Source organism: Muntiacus reevesi, chromosome 13 (assembly GCF_963930625.1).
Source record: "Muntiacus reevesi chromosome 13, mMunRee1.1, whole genome shotgun sequence".
In the NCBI taxonomy this organism is placed as follows: Eukaryota; Metazoa; Chordata; class Mammalia; order Artiodactyla; family Cervidae; genus Muntiacus; species Muntiacus reevesi.
Window position 1 is genome coordinate 5,242,298 of NC_089261.1, and position 20,659 is coordinate 5,262,956.

The 20,659-nt window shown below is 59.6% G+C and overlaps 2 protein-coding genes and 1 non-coding gene across 4 annotated transcripts in view; all 3 read left to right on the forward strand.

Annotated features, from left to right (window-relative positions):
* The window catches only part of AP1B1 (adaptor related protein complex 1 subunit beta 1), a 44,736-nt gene extending 34,056 nt beyond the window's left edge, over positions 1-10,680 (forward strand). For both annotated transcript variants that reach the window (XM_065904340.1, XM_065904341.1), the window contains exons 15-21: positions 1,232-1,375; positions 5,238-5,383; positions 7,206-7,335; positions 7,622-7,706; positions 8,262-8,348; positions 8,444-8,598; positions 9,829-10,680. In XM_065904340.1, the coding sequence (XP_065760412.1) occupies positions 1,232-1,375; positions 5,238-5,383; positions 7,206-7,335; positions 7,622-7,706; positions 8,262-8,348; positions 8,444-8,598; positions 9,829-9,903 (822 nt within the window). In that variant the 3' untranslated portion in view covers positions 9,904-10,680. The remainder of the gene's footprint in view (positions 1-1,231; positions 1,376-5,237; positions 5,384-7,205; positions 7,336-7,621; positions 7,707-8,261; positions 8,349-8,443; positions 8,599-9,828) is intronic.
* On the forward strand, positions 5,811-5,907 carry LOC136146210 (small nucleolar RNA SNORD125). Its single transcript, XR_010658937.1, has one exon. It is a non-coding gene; the product is annotated as a small nucleolar RNA SNORD125 (small nucleolar RNA).
* Positions 10,681-18,590: 7,910 nt separating the features above from the next.
* RASL10A (RAS like family 10 member A) lies at positions 18,591-20,568 on the forward strand. The gene is made up of 3 exons (XM_065904858.1): positions 18,591-18,809; positions 19,872-19,996; positions 20,301-20,568. Exons 1-3 carry the CDS (start codon positions 18,591-18,593, stop codon positions 20,566-20,568), a joined length of 612 nt encoding a protein of 203 aa, XP_065760930.1.
* The last annotated feature ends 91 nt before the right edge of the window (positions 20,569-20,659 follow it).

The window sequence follows — 20,659 nt, forward strand, 5'->3', positions numbered from 1 at the left end:
GGATGTGGTTAAGGGTGGTCTTCAGGGAGGGATCAGAAACACCTCTGCCAGACGCCATCCAAGGATCATGTAGCTCCTGTATCGGTGAGAAGCTGAGGTGTAAAGAGGTCAGGTGATGTCCTACCTAGCACACACAGCTGCTAAGTGGCAGACATGGGATTTGGCCCCTTGCTGGGCTGCTGAACCCCAAGAGTCCTGGGGGCTGTTCTCCCTTAGCCTCTGAGTCTGGCCCGCAGGCACCTTGGCTCTGTAAGGCTGGGGGAGCCACCCCTGCGCCCTCTCCCGCACATGCGGCGCCGACCGCGGGTAGCCGCCCAGCAGGCCTGAGAGAAGGCAGGCCAGCCCCTCCCCTGGGAAGGCAGTGGCGGGATGGCCTGCTGTCTCGGGATTCTTCAGCAGCCGGGGAACCAGGTGGAGGTGGCACCCGGGCCAGGTCCCTGAGGTCACAGCACAGGGGACGGTCAGGAGGACGAGGGTGGTCGAGTGGGGCTGGGGGTGCGGGGCGGGGGGCTGCCCGTCGTAGAGACCTGGGCCCCCCTAGGCTGCCGCAGCCTTGCACAAGCCCCGTGGGGTCGGGTGGAACTGCCGTGACTAATCTTCTGCCTCTTTCCTCCCTGTCTTGTCTCTCTGTGTCTTCTTTCCTGGCTTTCTCTCTGCATGTGACTGCCTGTTCTCTTCACCCTGCCTGCTTCTGCTGGGAGATGGGGGATGAGCCTGAAGGGGTACGGTTCAACCCTGTGCCACCAAGCCTTCGTCCTGCTGCTCCTTGACCGCCCGCCCAGTGTCCCGGGGCGGGGATGTCAGAGCTGCCGGCCCTTCCCTGCTAACCCTTGCCTCCGTCCACCCTGGCGGCCTCTGCGCTGACTGCCTACATCCGTTAGGTCCTCAGCCCGCCCTCATTGCCCTCCAGGGAAGTTGCCTGTCACCCGGAGGCCCCCACGAGCCCTCTGACATCCCGGGGTGTGCTCCAGTCTCTGAGCACCGCCCCTCACAGCACCGTGTCGAGTGCCCCTTTCATCCGTGGCCTGTCAGTTTGCGAGCATGCCCAGCTCTTTCCCTCGGGGCTTGTAGAGCATGGGAGGGCTCGGCCTCTCCCTCCACCCACCTCACTCTGTCTTGTTTCTGCAACTTAGAGTTGACCTGAAGGCAGCCCTGCTCCCATCTCCTAAAGGGCCAGGCGGCTGTACTTCCTCTGGAGTGCCCGCCTCTGACCACTTTCCCTTTCCTCTAGATCGGGGCCCCCAACTTTGTGGCACCTCCAGCAGCAGCAGTACCAGCCAGCCTAGGAGCGCCCATGGGCAGTGGCCTGAATGACCTCTTCGACCTGACCAGTGGTGTGGGCACCTTGTCGGGATCCTATGTGGCTCCCAAAGCAGTAAGTGCCGGGGATCCGTGGGAAGCGGGAGGCGGACGTGTGGGTTCCCTCAGTGGCCGGCTGGGTCGGGCTGGCTCAGGTCAGCCGGGTTGCCCGGAGCAGCAGTTGATCAAGCAATGCGGAGAGCAGCAGGAGCACCAGGAAGGGGTGCTGAATCTGGTGTGGGGGCCTGGGAAGGCTTCCCAGAGGAGGTGTCACTGGAGCTCAGTCCTGCGGATCAAGTCAGAATTAGCAAGGCGAAAATGGGGAGCTGAGGGGGAGTGCTCACCTTCCAGAGAACAGCAGAAGCCCCGTCTAGTGACTGGTCAGTGGTTCTCAGTGCGGCTCGACCCAGTGCCCCAGATTAATGACAGGCACTTCATAGCGCCCCCTCCTTTTCTAATGAATGAGATCTACCTACTCATAAAATTTCTGAAATGGTAAGATGCTGTCATCGCATGAGGAGACTTGAAAGGAAGAGAACAGAAAGCTTCACTTCTGTGTGGTGAAGGCTTGGGCACGCCCGCCCCGACAGATCGGATGGCGTTGCTAGGGGTTGGCAGCAGAGCAGAGTCACTGTGGCACCACAGTTCAGGTGCCGTGAGTGATGGGCCGGAGGTGCTTTTCATTTCTGATATGGTGACTGACTCCCAGTAAAGTTCCAGACGAAACAAAGAACAGGCTTCCATTGATTTTCACCATCATTAAGTTCCTGGGAATTTCCGGGCGTGCTGAAACCCTGCAGAAAATACTCAGGGTCTGCAGTACAGTGGCTCACGGTGAAGCCCGCCATTCCCACGGCTGCATCCCTGGCCCCAGTCAGCTAAAGCTGTCCCCATTATCAGCCTGGAGGTGTCCCAGATGCCCCCTGTGCCACCCAGGTAGTCCCACCCCACCCCGGACTCCTGGCTGGACTAGCACTGAGGAGGCAGGGAGCTGGCAAGGTCACAGCCCCAGCTCTGAGGTTTTGTTCGCCATCCTGGCCACAGTGGGTTTTAAGCAGAAACCAAGTTTAAAGAGCAATCGCTTTGGCCATTTTGTGGAGGCCAAACTTAAGGGCTAGAGCAGAAGCCAGGAGCCAGTGAGGAGTTGTGGACTGCTGATGGTGGCTGGACAGGAAAGCTTTGTAGGGCTGGAAGGAGGCCTGGCAGGATGTGGGGCGGCGGGGAGAAGGGTTCCGGCAGGCAGTGGTGAGGGCGGGCGAGGGAAGGAGAGCTGGGGACAGCGTGGTGTGGGCTGGGCCCTTGGCCTCAAGGAAGCTGTGAGAGGGGACGGACATGGCCTGAACCTCGCAACACTCAGCCAGCGCCCCTCTGTCTTCCAAGGTCCCCTCCCCAAGCAGGACCCAGCAGGGCTTCAGAGGCCCAGGGACATGTCCCTTATGATGAGGGGAACTGCCAGCCAGCATCTGCTCTGCCCCAGCCTCCCTGGGTGTGCCTGCCAAACTACCGTGGTAGTGGCCAGAGCCACCAGCCACGCCTTTTTGCAGGATCTGGGCCTGAGGGGCCCCCAGTTGGTGGCAAGCCTAGCACCAGCGGCCTCCCACTGCTGTGCAGGGGTGCACGCGCATGGCACACCCCCAGCCCACAGAGTTCCCCTGGAAGCCGTGCAGCGCTGGTGTTCCTGTTCTCCGCTTGAGAGATCCGATTGCTTTAAGGTCCTGTAGCTGATAAGTGACAGCAGTCTGGAACTAAACATAGGTCTGTGGCACCAAAGCCCCTGCCCGCGACCCTTAGGTGATCCTAAAGTGTTTGAGAACCTCCGTGTACCTACTTCAGTGCCACGGTTGTCAGAATCAACTTGCCCTCTGCGTGTGGATTCGTTTTAATGTGTATTATCACTGCTTTGTCTTAGTGGAGGACCAGGTGAGTGTATCAGCTGGAAGGAGAGGTGAAGGGATCAGCAGGATAGGAGTAATCAGGGCAGGCTGCCTGGAGGAGGAGTCCTTTTCAACATGGGCAGGGCTTTCCCCTGCCACTTTAGTCCCAGGGATGTGGGTGTGCTCTCCCTCCAGAAGTAGTGACTGTGTAGGCTACCTTTTTCTCACAGCACTGTGACCACCTCAAATTGTTTGTCCTGCCTGCATTCCCAGCCCCTCCTGGTGAAGGAGGGTGAGGCTATCGTATGTACAAGAACTTCAAGTTCCTCAAATATTGTAGCCAGAAGGAGCTGACAGTTCTAGACTCCATGAGCTGACAGTGACCGGGAGACACGATATCCCACCCCTAACAGTCAGGACGGTGATAGTGCCAGTTCTGAAGAACCTGGGGAGGAAGCCCGGTGGCAGGGTGGGGCAAGGCAGTCACCCTGGGGTGCTCTCAGAGAGCATCCTGAGTGCTCTCTATGCTCCTAGTCACAGCTCACAACTAAAACCCCGAGGTTCTGCCCGCGGATTTGTCTGGGGGAGCGAAGGATGAGCAAGTTAGCAAGTAGGATGGGGTGGGGGTGGGGAGTGCCGTCCAAGCAGAAGAGACAGAGAGAGAGAGAGAGAGAGAGAGAGTGTGTGTGTGTGTGTCTGTGTGTGTCTGTGTGTGTGTCTGTGGTGGGGGTGGGGAGTGCCGTCCAAGCAGAAGAGACAGAGTGTGTGTGTGTGTGTGTGTGAGGCCCGAGGAGCCTTGCACACTGACCCAGGGAGGACACCTGGCCGCGGAGGCCGTGGGCAGTGGAAGCACCGCACCACTGAGGGGGTTCCCGGGTGCTGTGACGAGATTTGCCTTTCTGAAGATGGCTTTGGCTGCTCTGGAGATTGGGGAGAGAAGACTTGGGCAGACATACATACATCTATGACTGATTCATGTTGATGTTTGACAGAAAACAAAATTCTGTAAAAATTATCCTTCAATTTAAAAAGTAAATTAATTAAAAAAAAGAAAAAAGACTTGGGCAGCTACGCGGGTGGCTGCCCTCTTACCTGGGGACTCTGACGGTGGCTTAGCCGTGGGTGCCTGTGGATGGGGAGAGCGGAGGACGTGGTGTCAGGGGAGGAGGGGGCCTTGACGGGGCCTGGGCTGGGTGACCGTGGCCATGTTCGCTGACAGAGGGCCGCTGGGGAGGCTGGCCTCGGGCGGGGCTGAGCCGTCCCGGTAAGCATGGCAGCCAGAGAGGCGTCCGTGGGTGTCCCTCCTGGGCAGGGCTTTGGTCCATGCCGTTCACTCAGCAAATGTTCCCCGAATACCAATCTCATACCAAGCTCCGAGCCAAGGATGCAAGACAGAACAGCAGAGTCCTCCCCCTCAAAGCGCTGTCCGGGCACAGCGGAGACGGTTTATTTGCAGGAATGTCATTGCCGCAGAGCCCAGACAGGGACCATGGGGATGGGTTTCCCGGAGGAGGTGGCTCTGGAGCTGAGCGACCAAGGACAAGGGCAGCCAAACAGGCAGGGAAAGCCTGCCAGGCGAGAGGTCCTCCTGGGTCCTGTCCCTGCTCAGGCCTGTTGGCGCAGTTAAAGGCCAGCCCTGCTGCCTGCGAGGACAGGGTATGACGGCCCGGGGTCCTCTGGCTCTGGCCAGGCCCCAGGTACCCGTGGGCTCTCTCTCCTGGGCTCATCTGGAGGCTGGTGGGGCCCGCTGGCCTCTCCACCTTCCTCAGCCCTACTCTGTTCTTGCTCTGACCTCCGGAGACTCGGGTCAGGCTCTGGGCACGCCGAGCGCCTCCATGCGCCGTGCTGCTCCAGCAGGCAGCCACCCCGTGGCGGGGGCCCCGGGCAGGCCGTGCGGCGTCCCTCTTATCCCGAGGCTCACACGGTCATCCCCTGGCAGTCCAGGCAGGTGTGGTCCATCTGAGAGGCCCCTTCAGGTGTGAGAGAAGGGGGCAGGGGATGGACCCTCAGGTGGGCTGTGGCATGGGGAATGTGGCAACCCCCTCCCCATCGTCTTCCCTGCAGGTCTGGCTCCCGGCCATGAAAGCCAAAGGGTTGGAGATCTCGGGCACTTTCACCCGCCAGGCGGGCTCCATTTCCATGGACCTGCAGCTGACCAACAAGGCCCTGCAGGTCATGACCGACTTTGCAATCCAGTTCAACCGCAACAGGTGAGCCCCTGAGGCTGGCCTGCCGAGGGCCCGCGCTGGGGCCTGTGGCCCAGCCCCGCTTTCTGGTGGAGGAGGGTCTTCCTCACAACTGCAGCTCGGGCCAGCTCTCTCTGAGGCAGTGCTTTTCCTCACCGTGACCCCTCTTTGTGGGCACCAAAGTCCGAGGTCAGTGGCAGGGAGTTGGGGGGGTAAGGCACCTCCCTTTAGTTTTATCTCCCCACTGCCCAGGGGGTTGTTTCACTGACAAGATCTCCAGACCTGAGCGGCTCCCCTCTCAGGACCTGTCGCAAAGAAGTCAGACAGGGAGTGGACAGGGCCTCCGCAGCGACGTCTGCTCCCAGCGCCTCGCCCCCAGGGTCCCCCGCACTGGGGGTCTGGTGGGCAAGGTCTCCTTGGACCCGGCCGGCTAGGCCAGGGCTCTCTGGGGAACTTAGGCAGCCTCTCCTGATGATCCTTCTTCCTGAGCGGCTCTGGTGATGAGCAAACTGAGCCTCTAAGAAGTTGACTGAAGGGGCTGCTTCCTTCAAGAGAGCCTGTGCGCCAGTGTTTCCCGGCTGTCTGTCAGACTGGGGAGGTGGACACTGCTTCTTTCCCTCAGGGAACCCTGCAGGCCCCCAGGGGTGCTCCTGATTATCGCTCATAGTGAACTTAACTGCGTGTGGAAAACTCCCTGGGTACCAAGCCTCGTGTCGAGAACTTTAGGAGTCTGTCTCTCTTGAGCCCCCTCATGGCCCAGTGAGGTTGATGCCATTAAGCCCCATTTAGTAGAAAAGGAAATGGCAGCCCACTCCAGTATTCTTGCCTGGAGAATCCCATGGACAGAAGAGCTTGGCAGGCTACAGTCCATGGGGTTGCAAGAGTCGGACATGACTTAGTGACTAAACCATCAGAGTAGGTAATGATACTGAGCTCAGAGAGGGTGCAGGCCTCACCCACAGTCACAGTTGGCAGAGGTCAAGCTCCGGGAGAGCCTGGAGTGCTGAGGCACCATGATGGCCTTGGCATCCCCATGTCATCTGCTGCGTCCCAGGTGGGTCTGAGACCACCATGGGCAGAGCACAGGCTGAGTCAGGCAGCTTAAGCTCTGGGTCTCAGCAGTGCTGCTCACCCAGGTCTGGGCCCGCCCCTCCCTGAGTCTCCGTGTCCCGGAAGACGGGAGGTTGTGTGCCTGTCACTGTGTTTACGAGGACAGGGCTTCAGATGCCCCGCCTGGGCACAGGGAGTGACTCCGTGGTCCCAGTCGGTACCGTGGTGACCTACCTTCCCAGAGCCCGTGGCCGGGCGTCTCTCATGTTCTGGGTGCCCTCTGATTTGCCCACATGCCACTTTACCTAGAGGCAGGGCTTTCCTGAAGCTCCGTGGCTGTCATGTGATCCGCCAGTTCTGGCCCAGACAGTAAAGCCAGTGTCTCTCCTGGGATGGTCACGTCCCGCTGGGGAGGTGGGAGGTTGGTCACTGAGACGTGGGCAGTCACAGAGTTTTCAGGTTAGAAGAAGCTTTTAGGCCCCTGGTATGACAGGAGGCTCTTGGAGGGCAGGGCAGGACGCACTGACCTGGGCCTGCCCAGCGCCTCACCCAGAGGAGAAAGGGGAGCAGAGGTGGGCTTCGGCTAACCCAGGTTCACTTCCCGTCCGTGGGGCCGTTGAGGGCTGGGAGTGGGGGTCGGGAGCTTGTCCCTCCGGCCTGGGTCTGGCCTGGGGTGAAGCCAGCTCGCTGGAGAGCCTTCTGCCCCGCTGTTGCCAGGCTCCGGGGCCCCAGGAGCCCACCTGCCCTGTGTCAGCGCCTGCTCCCCACCATCCCTGTGGGGCCTCTCTCTCCCCAGCTTTGGCCTGGCCCCCGCCGCCCCACTCCAGGTCCACGCGCCGCTCAGCCCCACCCAGACTGTGGAGATCTCCCTGCCTCTCAGCACGGCGGGCTCGGTCATGAAGACAGAGCCGCTGAACAATCTGCAGGTGCGTCCCCAGGGGGACCAGGCACCCCGGTCCTTCCCACGTGCCCCGGGGAGGGCAGGGAAGCCCTCGGGGCCTGGCTGGCTCTGCCACAGGGCTGTGTCTGTGGAGTCTTGTTCTTGGACAGACGAGTGGGGATGGGAAGGCTGCGGGCGGTGAGGGGACAGACATGGCTTCCGGGGAGGCGGTGAGCGGGGACCTGCTCAGCTGTGCTCACAGGGGGCAGAGGCTGCTAGGGGCCTCCATGGGCATCAGGCATCGGGGACGACCTGGGCCCCCTTGTTCCCAGGTGGCCGTGAAGAACAACATAGACGTCTTCTACTTCAGCACCTTGTACCCGCTCCACATCCTCTTTGTGGAGGACGGGAAGATGGGTGAGTCCTGAGGGCGCCTGGGGTCCCTAGAACGGATGGATGGAGTCCGTGAGTCACTGGCTCCCCTGCAGAGCCTGGAGGGACGGTCACACTTCCCGGGGCCCCGAGGGTCTTGTCTGGCCAGCTCTGCCCTCAGCCTGACCTGCAGCCTCTAGACAGTCATCCCACAGGCCCCCCAAGGCAGGGGGCCTGGGCCACGCGTCACACCTGATGCCCATCCCTGATCCCCAGCTAGAACCTGCGGAAAGGCTCATCCCGTGCCCCGAGGGTGTGGGCCCCTCTCAGCCGTCACCACAGGAGCCTGTGACGTCACTGGGACCAATGAGGGACAGAGGCCAGACGTGGGCAGGCGTGGGGAGGGCTTGAAGGCCCAGAGGCGGGGAGCCCGGGGCTTTTGGGGAGCAGCACAGGTGACCCTCTCAGAACACGAGCTCAGGGTTTGCTGAGGGAAGCAGGAGGGGCTGTGACGGAGCCACCCTGGTCTCGGGTGCAGGGTCTAACTGTCCCTGCTTCCCGATGAGGGTGCTGAGCGGGGTCCGACCTGTGCCCCTGCAGACCGGCAGATGTTCCTGGCCACGTGGAAGGACATTCCCAATGAGAACGAGGCCCAGTTCCAGATCAGAGACTGCCCCCTCAACGCAGGTAGGACTCCCGAGCCCTGCGCCTGTCCATGCCGTCCTGTGCCCTGACCCCAGCCTTGAGCGCCAGATCCCCCATTTCTGACTTGTGACCCCCAGAGGCCGTGAGCAGCCGGCTGCAGAGCAGCAACGTCTTCACCGTGGCCAGGAGGAATGTGGAGGGCCAGGACATGCTCTACCAGTCTCTCAAGCTGACCAATGGCATCTGGGTGCTGGCCGAGCTGCGCATCCAGCCCGGCAACCCCAGCTTCACGGTGAGGCGCCCGCTCCCGCCTGCAGCCCTGGGGCCTCTGCCTTCCTGCCTGCATGCCTGCCTGGGCTGGGGTCGGCCCTGGTGGGGTGGGGTGGGGTGGGGCATCCAGCCCGGCTGAGCCTGGTGTGAAGAAGCACCAGGATTCTGACCTTAGAAAGCTTCAGCTCCCATCAATTGTCCCAGATAAGGCACCAAATTGGGTCTCTGAACAGTGAAATGGACTAGAATTGGGTCCTGTGAGGCCCACCTGGTCCTGGGCCGGGGCTCCACTGGGCCCAGGGAGCCCTGGCCCCTGGGCTCCCCGCTCCCAGAGAAGGGACGAGGCTTCCCAGAGGCTGCGCCACTGCTCGGCCCCCGAGAGCCCAGGCTTGCTTCTCCCTGCACCTGAGCGGGCAGGCGTGACCCCCGACGCTGCTCCCCGGCCCCCAGCGGCGTGGGCGCCGCGGCTGGTGGTGGTAATTTCTGTCTCCCTGCGTCCGGTCGCTGCATGTCCACCTTCCCTGCCGGTCTGGCGGTGCAGGACCTGGAGGTTAGCGGACTGCTTTTCTCTTCCTCTTCCCCCGTCCTCCCAGGCACACCTGGGCACCCCACCTCCTGGCCTGGCCTCGCCCCCCCACTCCCCAAAGCCGGGCAGACGCATGCAGGCTGCAGGCGGGGGGCCAGACTGCCCCCCTGCCACGCCCTGTGCTCGCAGCCTGCTGCAGCACTCCCCACAGGCAGTGAGCGCGGAGCCCTCGGAGGAGGCTGGGGCCCCCTCAGAGCAAGCAGCGTCGGCAGGAGGGCCGGCGAGCCTGTCTGCTATTGCGCTTGCCAGCTCTCCTCGTGGTTAGAGCCGAGCCAGATCTGACACAGCTGCCCCCTGTGCAGGAAACCAGAAGATCCCCCCACCCCCCAGGGCCCCCACAGCCTCCCTCCTGGCCCCCAGATGCTCTCAGGGACCCCCAGCCTCCACGGTGGGGCCGGCCACCTCAGGCTCTGACTCACGCTGCAGCGGCTGCGGGGGCCGGGACAGCAGGTCTGTGGGCTGCAGTCTGTTCAGTCCCCGCCCGACTGGCTGCTGGGCCGCCCCCTCGCCGGCACCGCACAGCTGCTCCAGCCGCTGCTGCCTCCCCGCCGGGCCCCACGTGTGCCCCACCCTCTGCCATCTGCTCCTCCCCACCCCCCACCCCCCGGCCTGGAGAGGAGCCCCGGGAATAAGGGGTCCCTGCCTCCCACCCTTGTCCCCCTACAGCTGTCCCTGAAGTGCCGAGCGCCAGAGGTGTCCCAGCACGTGTACCAGGCCTACGAGACCATCCTGAAGAACTGAGGCCATCCAGCACCCACCCCAGCCTCCTCGGAGCCCCCTGCGAGGTGGCAGCACCTCCCCTGCCAGGGGCCAGCGAGGCTCCTGGCACCCCCGGCTTCCCAGGCCTGACTGCAGGGCCCGCTCGGGGCCTCGGGGCGCTCCTGTGCCCAGGACTCCCCTATATCCATCGTGCTGACGCTTGGGGTCAGGTGAGGAGGGCACCAGAGGAGCCAGAGTGGCAGCAGGAGCTGCATGGGGAGACCAGGGCTGCTCCGCTCTTCCCGGCACCTGAGGGTGCGCCCGCCGCGCCCTCCTCAGGCTCCCGGCCCGGGGTCCTCTGCCCTGTCTGCCTCGGCCGGTGGCGAGGCCCTGCCCACTGCCCCTCCCAGGACAGGCCCTGGCAGGCATCCTGGTGTGCGTGGAGGGTCCCCTGGGTGCCAGGAGAGCTGCGCTGTCAGGGCCGGGGCTCCCGGGGCCTGCCCCCTCCCAGGCGCTGAGCTGCTCAGGGAGGACCAGGCAGAAGCTCCCAAGCCCCTCGCAGCTCCGGGCCCCCGGCAGACCCCTGGCAGACGTGCCTGCCGCCCCCTGCCCGCAAGGACAGTCACTGCCTGTGTGTGCCCGGGGCTCCTGGAGTGAGCGGGGCTGAGGGCTGGGGCGCCTGGGCGAGCGGGGTGCTTCCTCTCTGGGGTTCTCCTTAGCTGCCCCCTCCTGGCTTCCCAGGGTCAGCTGTGTCTCACAGAGCATTAGGTTTTCCTGTTACTGCTGTTTAATAATAAAGAAAGATTCTGCTTTTGGCAATCACGGACACTTCTTTCCCCTCCACCGAGTGTGAGAATTAAAAACCGCCTCCAAGTGGTCGAGGGTGGTTTTCTTGAGCTCTGCAGTAAGGATACTTAGTATATATAAATAGAAATTATATATTGTATGTTTACTCTTATTTTCAGAAACAGAAAGTGAATAAAAATGATGACATCAAGCGTGTCCCTGGCCAGTGTGTCAGGCCCCGAGGCCCAGGGCCCAGGGCTCAAGCTGTCAGCCCCCAGCCCTGGGGACAGCCTGTCCCTTGGACCCACCTGCTGGTCTCCCAGCACCTCTGCCACCCTGACCCCAGCTCCACCCTAGCCCACAGCATCTCGCCTTTGGATGCTCAAGGGCTGAGTCTGTTTTTCCTTGGCTCCCAGGGTCGGCAGGAAGGCCCAGCACCAGGCCTGTCCAGGCTGGCTGCAGCAGCTGCCCCAGCCACCACCAGGGATGCCCTATGTGTCCCCCATCCTGGCAGTGGCCTGGCTACCGAGGGTGTCGGGGGGGACCCCGGGTAGGACCACCCAGGCAGAGCTCCCATGGGGTCTCAGTGCGTGTAGCTGCTGGGCCTTTGGCCCTCAGCAGCTTCCTGCCCGCGCCAGACACACTGCTGTCCCAGCTGCCGAGGCATCAGCAGGGGTGCCTGGCCCTCCACTGCCCCACCTCTGACCCCTGGGTGTCACCACAATGCCCTGAGACCCCAGAGTCTAGAACCAGCCAAGACCCTTGACTGGACAACCCCAGTTCTCACCCTAGCTCAGAAGGCACCACACACATAAACGTGGCCGATGCACCCCAGTCTGCCCTGTCACCCCCCACCCCCGACCCGCTGAGGCCCAGCTCCCACCAAGCTTGGGAGCACACCGCTGTCCCCGGGGTGGGCGAAGACGAAGCCCAGGACCCAGCCCCTGAGGTGAGGGGAAGTGCTGCCGGACCTTCTGGCTGGCCTGGCCAGAGGCCCGTGGACCGTCATTGGACACCTGAGGTTCGTGTGCTCAGGCCTCAGGCGGTTATGGGAGGGAACTCGCCGTGATCTGGGCCCCCCTCCCACTTCCCTGTCCCTCACCCCAGCAACACCCCTCACATGCACCCCTGGCCCGCATGTGCTCAGGCCTCTGTATTCGCAGGTCTCGGTGTTCCTCGGGGGCGAGGGAGGGGGGAATGGCATCTCGCAGAAGACTCTCCAGGGTGCTGAGCCTTTGTGACCAGCTGGGGGATTCAACAGAGCAACCAGTTATTCAGGAGGGTCAAGCAAGCACCCCGGGGGCTGACAGGTTCTCTTGAGTGCCCGACACCCCGCCCAGGCCTCCAACCTGACCTCATTGTACTTTTTTTTTTTTTTTTTAATCTTCACAAGTGTTTTGTTTCATGGAGAGTGATTCTGGACCAAGGTAAGTTCAGTCACATTGAGGATGAAGTTCTCCCACACTTCCTCTGTTCTTATTTTCCTCCCTAGAGGCAAAGTTCATTGCTACATTTTGGTCTTCTTCCAGGAATAATTCTGTGATTTTATAAAGCAAATTCAGGGAGGTATTGACTGAGTAAATAGCAGCACACCCTGGACGCTACCAGCACTTGGCTCTACGTACCTATCAGTACAGACAGAGCCACCTTGGAATTCCTTGTGCAGAGGGGCTGGTGTCTGCAGATGGACACCCTGGCTGCTTCCATCTGCGAGTCCAAGCAAAGGTGCAGTGAATCTCTTCCTACAGACACCCTTGCCCCTAGACCCAAGCACAGCTGTTGGATCTAGCCCCAGAATGGCTAGACCAGAGGGTATAAGCATTTCACATCTTAAGTTTTAGTTCTTGTTTTGAAAAGGTAATGTATTCATATGGTTCAAAATGCAAAAGGCAGACAGACACAAGTGAAACATTCCTCATGCCCCTCCCTGAAGGGGCTAGTGTTACCCTCCAGAGAGACTCGGTGACATATAATGTGATTTTTCCCTTCTTCATAAGTGAAGATTGGCAGGGAATACATATACCCGACCCGCAGCAAACTTGTATCTTGCAGACTCCTCCCTTGTCAGTTCCATTATAGAGAGCAGCCTCATGCCTTTTTCTAGCAGCTGTGTGGCTTCGCATTGCACAGAGGCACCGTGATGAACCAGTCCTTGATGTGAAGTCGTCTGAGTTGCGTCTTTGGTGGTGGTGGTGCAAGTGAAAACTGCAAAGAGCATTCACTTTTCATGTCGGTACATTCCTCAGACAGAAGTTGCTGGGTTGAAGGTAGGTGTGTTCATCATTTTGTTAGCTATTGCTAAAAGCTCTCTAGTTCACACCCCCACCAACCAGGAAGGAGCTGCCCGTTCCCCCACAGCCTCACACACTTGGCATCCTGCACTGCGTTTAGGTGTCGGGTGAGAAATGGCATCTTACTGCCTTTTAAACAGGCCTCCATTCCTGTGTTTTTGAGCCTTGTATGTCCTTCTCTGTGAGCTGTTTCATATTTTTTGCCCTTTTCTGATCCAGTTATTGGTGTTTTTCTTCCTGGTTTGCTATTATTTCTCCCCATTTGGTTTCCGTCTTTGCTGCTGCCTTTACTTTTCCATGCTGAAATTGCGCTGGGGGCGTTCTCCTCCTGGCAGCTTTCTTCCCAGTGCCTGTCTCGTCTTAGTGTCTGCATTCCAAGTCTGTTCCATCCGGGCTTTATGTGAGGAACGAGGTAGGGATCCAACTTTCTCTTTTCCCAGATGGTTACCTAGTTGTTGCCACACCATTTCCTGAGTAATTCGTCTTTTCCACACAGATCTTAAATGTCATTTCTGTCATACGCTAAATTTCCACATGTATATGAGTGCTTTTCTGGGCCCTGTTCCATACCAGAGAATTTGTCTATATGTTGGCCGCTGTGTGTGTGTGTTTGTTTTGGGGATTTTGGGGCCACACTGTATGGCTTGCAGGATCGTCCCCAACCAGGGATTGAACCCAGTCCATGGCAATGAAAGCCCAGAATCCTAACCACTTGGTCACCAAGGAACTCTCGTCATTGTATTTTTTTTTTTAATACATTGTTCCTTTATATTTTTATAATTTATAGCACCTTCTTATTCACCCTTTGGGTCCCATTTGAACTTTAGAACTAACCTTTTTTTAATGATGGTATTATTTTTATTTGGATATCAAATGTTTATATTAACTTATGGAGAACTGACATCTTTATAATGATGTCAATAATAATCTTTATATCTGAATTTAGGAGTAGATGCCTTTCCATTGGTTCATACTTTCTTTTACGTCTCTATAACATCTTAAGTTTTCTTCATTTAAATGTTCTTGCATGGGGAATTCCATGGTGGTCCAGTGGTTGGGACTCACCACTTTCACTGCCAGAGCCCAGGTCTGATCCCTGGCTGGGGAACTAAGATCATGCAAACTGCACCGCATGCCAAAAAAAAAACAACGTTCTTGCATGTACATTATCCTTGCATAGATTCATGAGTATTTTCTATTTTTTGGTTCCTTTTGTGAATGGGATCTTTTCCATATGTACGTTTATGATGTAAATATATATTTGTTAATATATAAAACATAAGAATAGGAGTATTTATAGTGTAAATTACAAATTATGTAACATATACTTTAAAAACTAAACCCAGACTTTATTCAGATTTCTCTAGTTTTCCTACTCATGTCCTTGTTCTGTCCCCGGATCACACCTTCCGGTGGTTGGCGCGTTTCCTCAGTCTCGCTGGGTCTGCGAGAGCTCCTCAGACTTTTTCTGTGTCATGACTTTAACCGTCCCGAGGAGGGCGGGTCACGTATTTTGTCGACTGTCCCTCAACTTGGTTTGTCTGACGTTTCCCCAAGGTTAGCCTGGGGTTCTAGGTTTTCCGGACGGAGACCAGGGAGGTGCCCTCCTGATCACATCATGTCAGGGGCGCGCGGTCACCACGGCTCAGCGCCACCGTCAGCCGGCGTCACTTGGCCGAGGCGGCGCTCACAGCAGGCCCCTCCGTGAGGCCGCTTCCTCCCCTTTCCACACTGTTGGGAAGCAAGTCACGAAGCGCAGCCTACGCTGCGTGGGGGCAGGGGGCAGCTGCGGAGAACACTTGGAATTCTTCTGTAGGAAAATGTGTTTCTTCTCCTGGATTTATGTATTCAATCAATCATTTATACCAGTTTGGATTCATGGATATTTATTTTATAATTTGGGTTTAATCCAAAAGTGCATTATTTATTTTCTTAAATTTTTTAAGCTGTGGCCATTGGGAGCTCTTGCAAGTAGGCTCTGTGTCCCTTTGACGCCCCCATCCCTCGATTTCTTTCTTTCTTTCTTTAGCTTGTGGGATCTTAGTTCCCTGACCAGGGATCAAACCCATGCCCTCTGCAGTGAAAGCTCAGAGTCCTAACCACTAGACTGCCAGGAAATTCCATCCTTTGGTTTCTTTTGAGCACTTCCTTCCTCTCTGATATTATGAGATGCTCCAGGCTCATCTTCTATTTGTCTTGCTCCAACCCTGGCACCAGCCATTTCTCCAGGGAGCCTGGAGAACAGAATCAGAAGCCAAGATCTGGGTGCTGGGTGTGCCTGTGGCTTGTAGGGTTGCACTCCGAGGCCCTCAGAGCAGACAGAACTAGGAAACCCCTGTCTACACACTTAGCTGTGTGCACACACACATATGGTTGCGTGCGTGCGTGCTAAGTTGCTTCAGTCACGTCTGACTATTTGCGACCCTATGGACTGTAGCCTGCCTGTCTCCTCTGTCCATGGGATTCTCCAGGCAAGAATACTGGAGTGGGTTTCCGTTTCCTTCTCCATAGCCAATGGTTACTTGCATATAAACTGAGATCACTTTATATGTACAAACTCAGTCCTCCCACTAGCCTTCCTAAGTTGTCTTGTTTTCCTCGTTGTATCATCTCATTTCATCCCGCAACAACTATGAGTTCAAGGCCATTACTGAGGCCCTGTGCTGCCTCCTCGCGTCCTGGTGTTTGTAAAACCCCACGGCCTTCAGGGGCCTGACTGAATCAGTGCATGAGGTCTTACAGTGGCCACCAAGGGCCCAGCATGCATAAGGCATCGAGTGATAAGAGTTTCCCCAACTCAGGACTTGGGGAGGTGAGTTACGCTGGAACAAGTGACAGACGGTGGGCAGGACAGACCGTGACTAATGGCCCATGCACTGGCCCAGATGGCTGGCCCGGAGGAGTCCACAGCGCACACCCCTGGGAGCTGGGCACGTTCATGGTCCTCGACCCCAGGGAAGGGCTAGAATCAGGCAGGATGGGGAGAAACTGCATGGGCCAAGGTCAGGCAGCGGCTGACATGCAGCCCAAGCTCCCTGGCTTGCTGGTCTTTGGGGAGCCTGGCCCTGGGCTGCCCGCTCCTGTCTGAGCTGAGCTCCACTCCCACAGGGCCACACGCACCGACTCACCTCCTCCTGAGGTGCTTCTGGGCCCTGATGAAGATGGGCTTCTCAGAGGGTCAGCCTCAGTGGCCCAAGGCCTGGGTTCCAGTCCCTGTTCTGCCACTTTCCTGCTGGATCATTCTGAGCAAATCATTTCATCCCTCTGGGCCTCAGAGAGCACAGAGGACAGGCTGGGCACATCACAGGTCCTCTTTCATTTATTGATTTAGGCCACACTGCACAACTTGTGGGATCTTAGTTCCCCATCCAGGGATCGAACCTGGGCCCCCCTGAAGTGGAAGCGTGGAATCCCATCCACTGGCCGGCCAGAGAAGTGTCCACAGCTCCTTGATAAGTGGGAATGTGTCGCCCCTGTGGAGTCTGCACACCTTTGTGGGGACTTTTCCGTACCCTGTTCAGAGTGTTCGCCACCATTCCAAAACCACACCCTGGGCCCGGCCGTGGCTCCCACGCAGCCAACAGCCCTGTGTGTGGTTCCCAAAGAAGCCCTGCCCAGGAAGAAGCTGCCCTGTAGGAAAGCAAAGGGAAGGTTTCTGAGGAGCCACGTCCAGAGTGGGCTCCCACGTTTGGCGAGAGGGTGCTCGAGGCAGGTGTGGGTCCCAGCGAGCGCCCTGAGGAAGACCATCCTCATGTCAGCCCCACACCCTGCTGGCGGTCAACAGGGCGGACGGGGCCTAGTTAGTTTATTTACTCCAAGGAACTGAGGCAGCTCACAAAACCCAGAGCCCTGAAAAAGTCAGAGGGGGAGTCAGGTGAAGGAAGAAACCCACAGTTGGAAAGTAAGATAAAGCTGCTCACTGGGCCCGAAGAGCTGGCACACCACTCAGATGTAGCCACAGCTCTGGCTCCGAGCTCCCTAGTGGCTGGGGAGAGTGAAAGCGACCCAGGCCCCTGATCCAGGTGCCATCGCGTGCTCCCCAGGGTGAACCCCCTTCCCCGCTTCAAGACTCAGCTCCTCGCCCTTCCCCACGTCCCCCAGGCTGAGGTGAGCAAGCTGTCTGTGCTGTTTCTTTTAAAAAGTCTGTCTCAGCATCTTGGGAAGCAGTTAAGAGTGGGGCTGTTTGTTGCACAGACAGACAAGCAAAGTGCTTGGTCAGTGCAGAAAGAGTGATGTCTGTGCCTGCCATGCAGTACCGGGGCATCAGGGATGGTCAGGGATGTGGGAGACCCACCCCCACCACCACTGCAGGGGCGGAGTGGGCCAGCAGAGGACCGGGCTGGTAAACCCAGACTTCCCAAGGCCTGACGGAGAAGGAAGGAGCATCCTGCCGGCTCCAGGAGTGGGGATTTGGGCTCTGGGAACCTAACATGGAGGTTGCAGGGTGTGAGGGAAAGCTACAGGTGGAGACTTAAGTGGAAAACTTGGCCTTGGTGGTGAGGGAGGTGGTGTGAACCAATTTCTGCCTCTTTCAGCCTTGCTGGGACAGGGATCTGGGGCTGAGCTGCTGGGACCTGCTCACACCGTTTTCAGCAGCCTTTGTCCCACGCCCCCCTCCCTGACGCCCTTATTTAGGGCTGGCCCCTGTGGGCAGGAGGGAGGTGGGAGAGCTCACAGGGACCAGCTGCTGACCCGCAACCTTGGACAGCAGCCCCCTCTCCGCCTCAGTTGTCTCTCAGACACCAGGTTGAGGCTTCGAGTCAAGGATCGTGTAGGTGATAGCTTAGTGTAGGGCCTGGCACGTAGTAGGCGCTCAAGAAACGGTGTGTGCCTTTGGTGGATGCGGAGCAGAGCCAGCGCAGTGCGGCGACTCGCCCAAGGTCACACAGCCGGGCCGGATCCGACCCGGGCGGCCTGACTCCAGCGGGCCGGGTTTGCGAGGAGCCAGCTTGGGAGAGCGGTGTTTGGAGGAGCGGGCGCGGACGTGGGCGGGAAGGGACTTCTATTTTGGAGCGGGTGACAGAAGCGCGGAACGCAGAGGGGGCTGGGTCCCTCCCTGGGCTCCCCGAGTCCCAGTCACCTTCCCGCGACCCTTCCCGGGAGGGGCGTCCCGGGCGGGTAGGGGGGAGCGGGAGGGGCGGGTAGGCGGTTACCTCATCACCGCCTCCCGGAGGCTCCGCTTGCTGCTCGCTGCTCGCTCGCGCCGCCGGCTGGGGCGGCGACTCCGGGCGCCGGAGCGAGAGAAGGACGGAGGGACCGAGGCGCCGAGAGGCAGCGCCGCCCCCCTGCATCCTGCTCCGCCGCGGGACCCGCGAGGCGAGGAGGTCCGACCTCGGTGCTCCGCGCTGTCGCCGGCGCCTCCAGTGGCGCTGCGGGGCGGAGGCCGTGTCTGCGCGCGGCGCGCTCGGTCAGTTCTCTCCTGAGCTTGGCACTCGCCGGAGCTGCTCGTGCGTCCGCCGTCCGCCTGCTCGGCTGTCTGTTTCCCCTCTACCGCCAGCTCCGACCTCCAGCCTGACCTCCCCGGGCCCCCGGTGCTCCAAGGGGCGATGAGCGCGGCGGGGCCGGGGCGCACGGGGCAGGGCGCGCCGGGCGCACAGAGCGGCGCCGGCCCATGAGGCTTCCCAGAGCGGGGCGCAGCAGCACGCGCGGGCCATGGGGGGCAGCCTGCGGGTGGCGGTGCTGGGCGCTCCGGGCGTGGGCAAGACGGCCATCATCCGCCAGTTCCTGTTCGGTGACTACCCCGAGCGCCACAGGCCCACGGACGGGCCGCGCCTCTACCGGCCCGCGGTGCTGCTCGACGGCGCCGTCTACGACCTGAGCATCCGCGACGGCGACGGTGCTGGCCCCGGTCAGAGCCCCGAGGGGCAAGAGGTAGTAGGCTCAGGGGTGCGCAGGGGCGTGTGACAGCATGTGGGTGGATGCTCGGTACACACGTGCGTGTCCGCGTGGACGGCACAGGGGTACCAGACTGTGTTCATGGACTGAAGGGTCAATGTGTGTCCTGGCATTTGTGCTTTTCACCTCTTCTGCCGGCATGCAATTGCCCCAACTCAGGCCCAAGACCCGGCGATTTTGCAGAGTGGCTTTTTCTCGCTTGCTTAAATTGCTATTTCTCGGCCTCCGCTGGTGGGTGAGGATTAGTGCACGGGGGAGCATGGGCCTGCCTCCCTGAGAGTGAGTGTTCCGTGTCTGGAGCCACGAGCAGAGCCGCAGTGGGAGAGGTTGAAGCTAGACACGGGGGTGTCCATTCTGAGGGCATCATTCTCTGCTCCCTCATTCCTATGACCTGCAGCCAAGACTTGTTTAATAATTTTGCAAAGTCCAGGGCAGACTTTGAATCCTTGGGAGTTGATGCCTTCAAGAAGTGAAGAGGAAAGAGCAGGCAGGATTAACCAGGGCTTTCTGGTGAGGGTGGCATTTGGGCTGAACCGGGACGGATGAGTGAAATTTTGATTAGAGGAAGCGGCGGAAGCATTTCCAGGTGGAAAAAGCAGCATGTGCTTCGGCCGGAAGCTTAAGTGTGTAGAGATGCGTTAACCAGTGGTCTCCGCAGGCCCAGGAACACGGGCCCAGGCTCGGAGGCAGGAACTGCTCCTGAGGGCGCCCGGGGAGGGGCGGGGCCTGGCCCGAAAGAAGGGAGCCGTGGGAAAGAGAGGAAGGGGCGAGGAAGGAGACAGGCCTCAGGGGAGAGGAGACCCAGAGAGAAGGGTTGGACGCTGACTGGCTTCAGGCACGGTTTTAAAAGGTATACCCCAGCGGCCATAAGGACAGTAAGGCCCAGGGAGCTTGCGGGAGAGGGCCACAGGCGAGGAGGAGAAGGGCCAAGGCCTGAGCGTGCACTGTGTGGGTTTCGCGTCAAGGCCCGTTGCAGACGGTCTGGATGCGAGAGAGTAAGAAGGGGGCTTCGGCAAACTCTGGCCTCCCGCCCCCCAGGAGTGGCCGGACTCTAAAGACTGGAGCTTGCAGGACACGGACGCCTTCGTGCTTGTCTACGATATCTGCAGCCCGGACAGCTTCGACTATGTGAAGGCGCTGCGGCAGCGCATCGCGGAGACCAGGTAAGGTGCGCCGCCCGGGTTGCGTGTGGGACGGCGGGGAGTGTTTGTGGGTCTGGCTGGGTCTTTTTTCCCCCGAGGTGAGTGGGTGGGCCCTTCCGCCGTCCTGGGCCAGGTCTCAGGCCTTTTCGGGCCTGGCCTCTAGCCCTAAGCGGTCTTTGGTGCTGGGTCTTTGTGGGTCTGGTGTTTGCTGGAGGTTCTCTGGCTGCAGGAAAGTATGCTCCTTAGTGTGTATATACCTGCTGGAGGGATTCTTCGACCATGGGGGTCCCAGGCACTGCTACCTTCATCCTCCTTTGGCCTCCAGGCCAGCGGGCGCACCTGAAGCGCCCATTCTCGTGGTGGGCAACAAGCGGGACCGCCAGCGGCTGCGGTTCGGGCCTCGGCGCGCACTGGCTACCCTGGTGCGCAGGGGCTGGCGCTGCGGATACCTCGAGTGCTCCGCCAAGTACAATTGGCACGTGCTGCGACTCTTCCGCGAGCTGCTGCGCTGCGCGCTCGTGCGCGCACGCCCTGCGCATCCAGCTCTGCGCCTGCAAGGGGCGCTGCACCCGGCGCGCTGCAGCCTCATGTGATCGAATTGGAAAAACGCCGCTTACGGGGGGGAGGGAACTTCTAGTTAACTGGAACAACCGGGGACCTGGATTGGACGAGATTGCCCAACTT

What these genes read in the sequence shown, in the direction of transcription:
- RASL10A (XM_065904858.1), top strand. Translation starts at nt 18,591, where the DNA reads ATGGGGGGCAGCCTGCGGGTGGCGGTGCTGGGCGCTCCGGGCGTGGGC. An exon ending in AGAGCCCCGAGGGGCAAGAG is followed by an intron (nt 18,810 to 19,871) that starts GTAGTAGGCTCA and finishes CCCGCCCCCCAG; the next exon opens with GAGTGGCCGGACTCTAAAGA. An exon ending in CAGCGCATCGCGGAGACCAG is followed by an intron (nt 19,997 to 20,300) that starts GTAAGGTGCGCC and finishes TTTGGCCTCCAG; the next exon opens with GCCAGCGGGCGCACCTGAAG.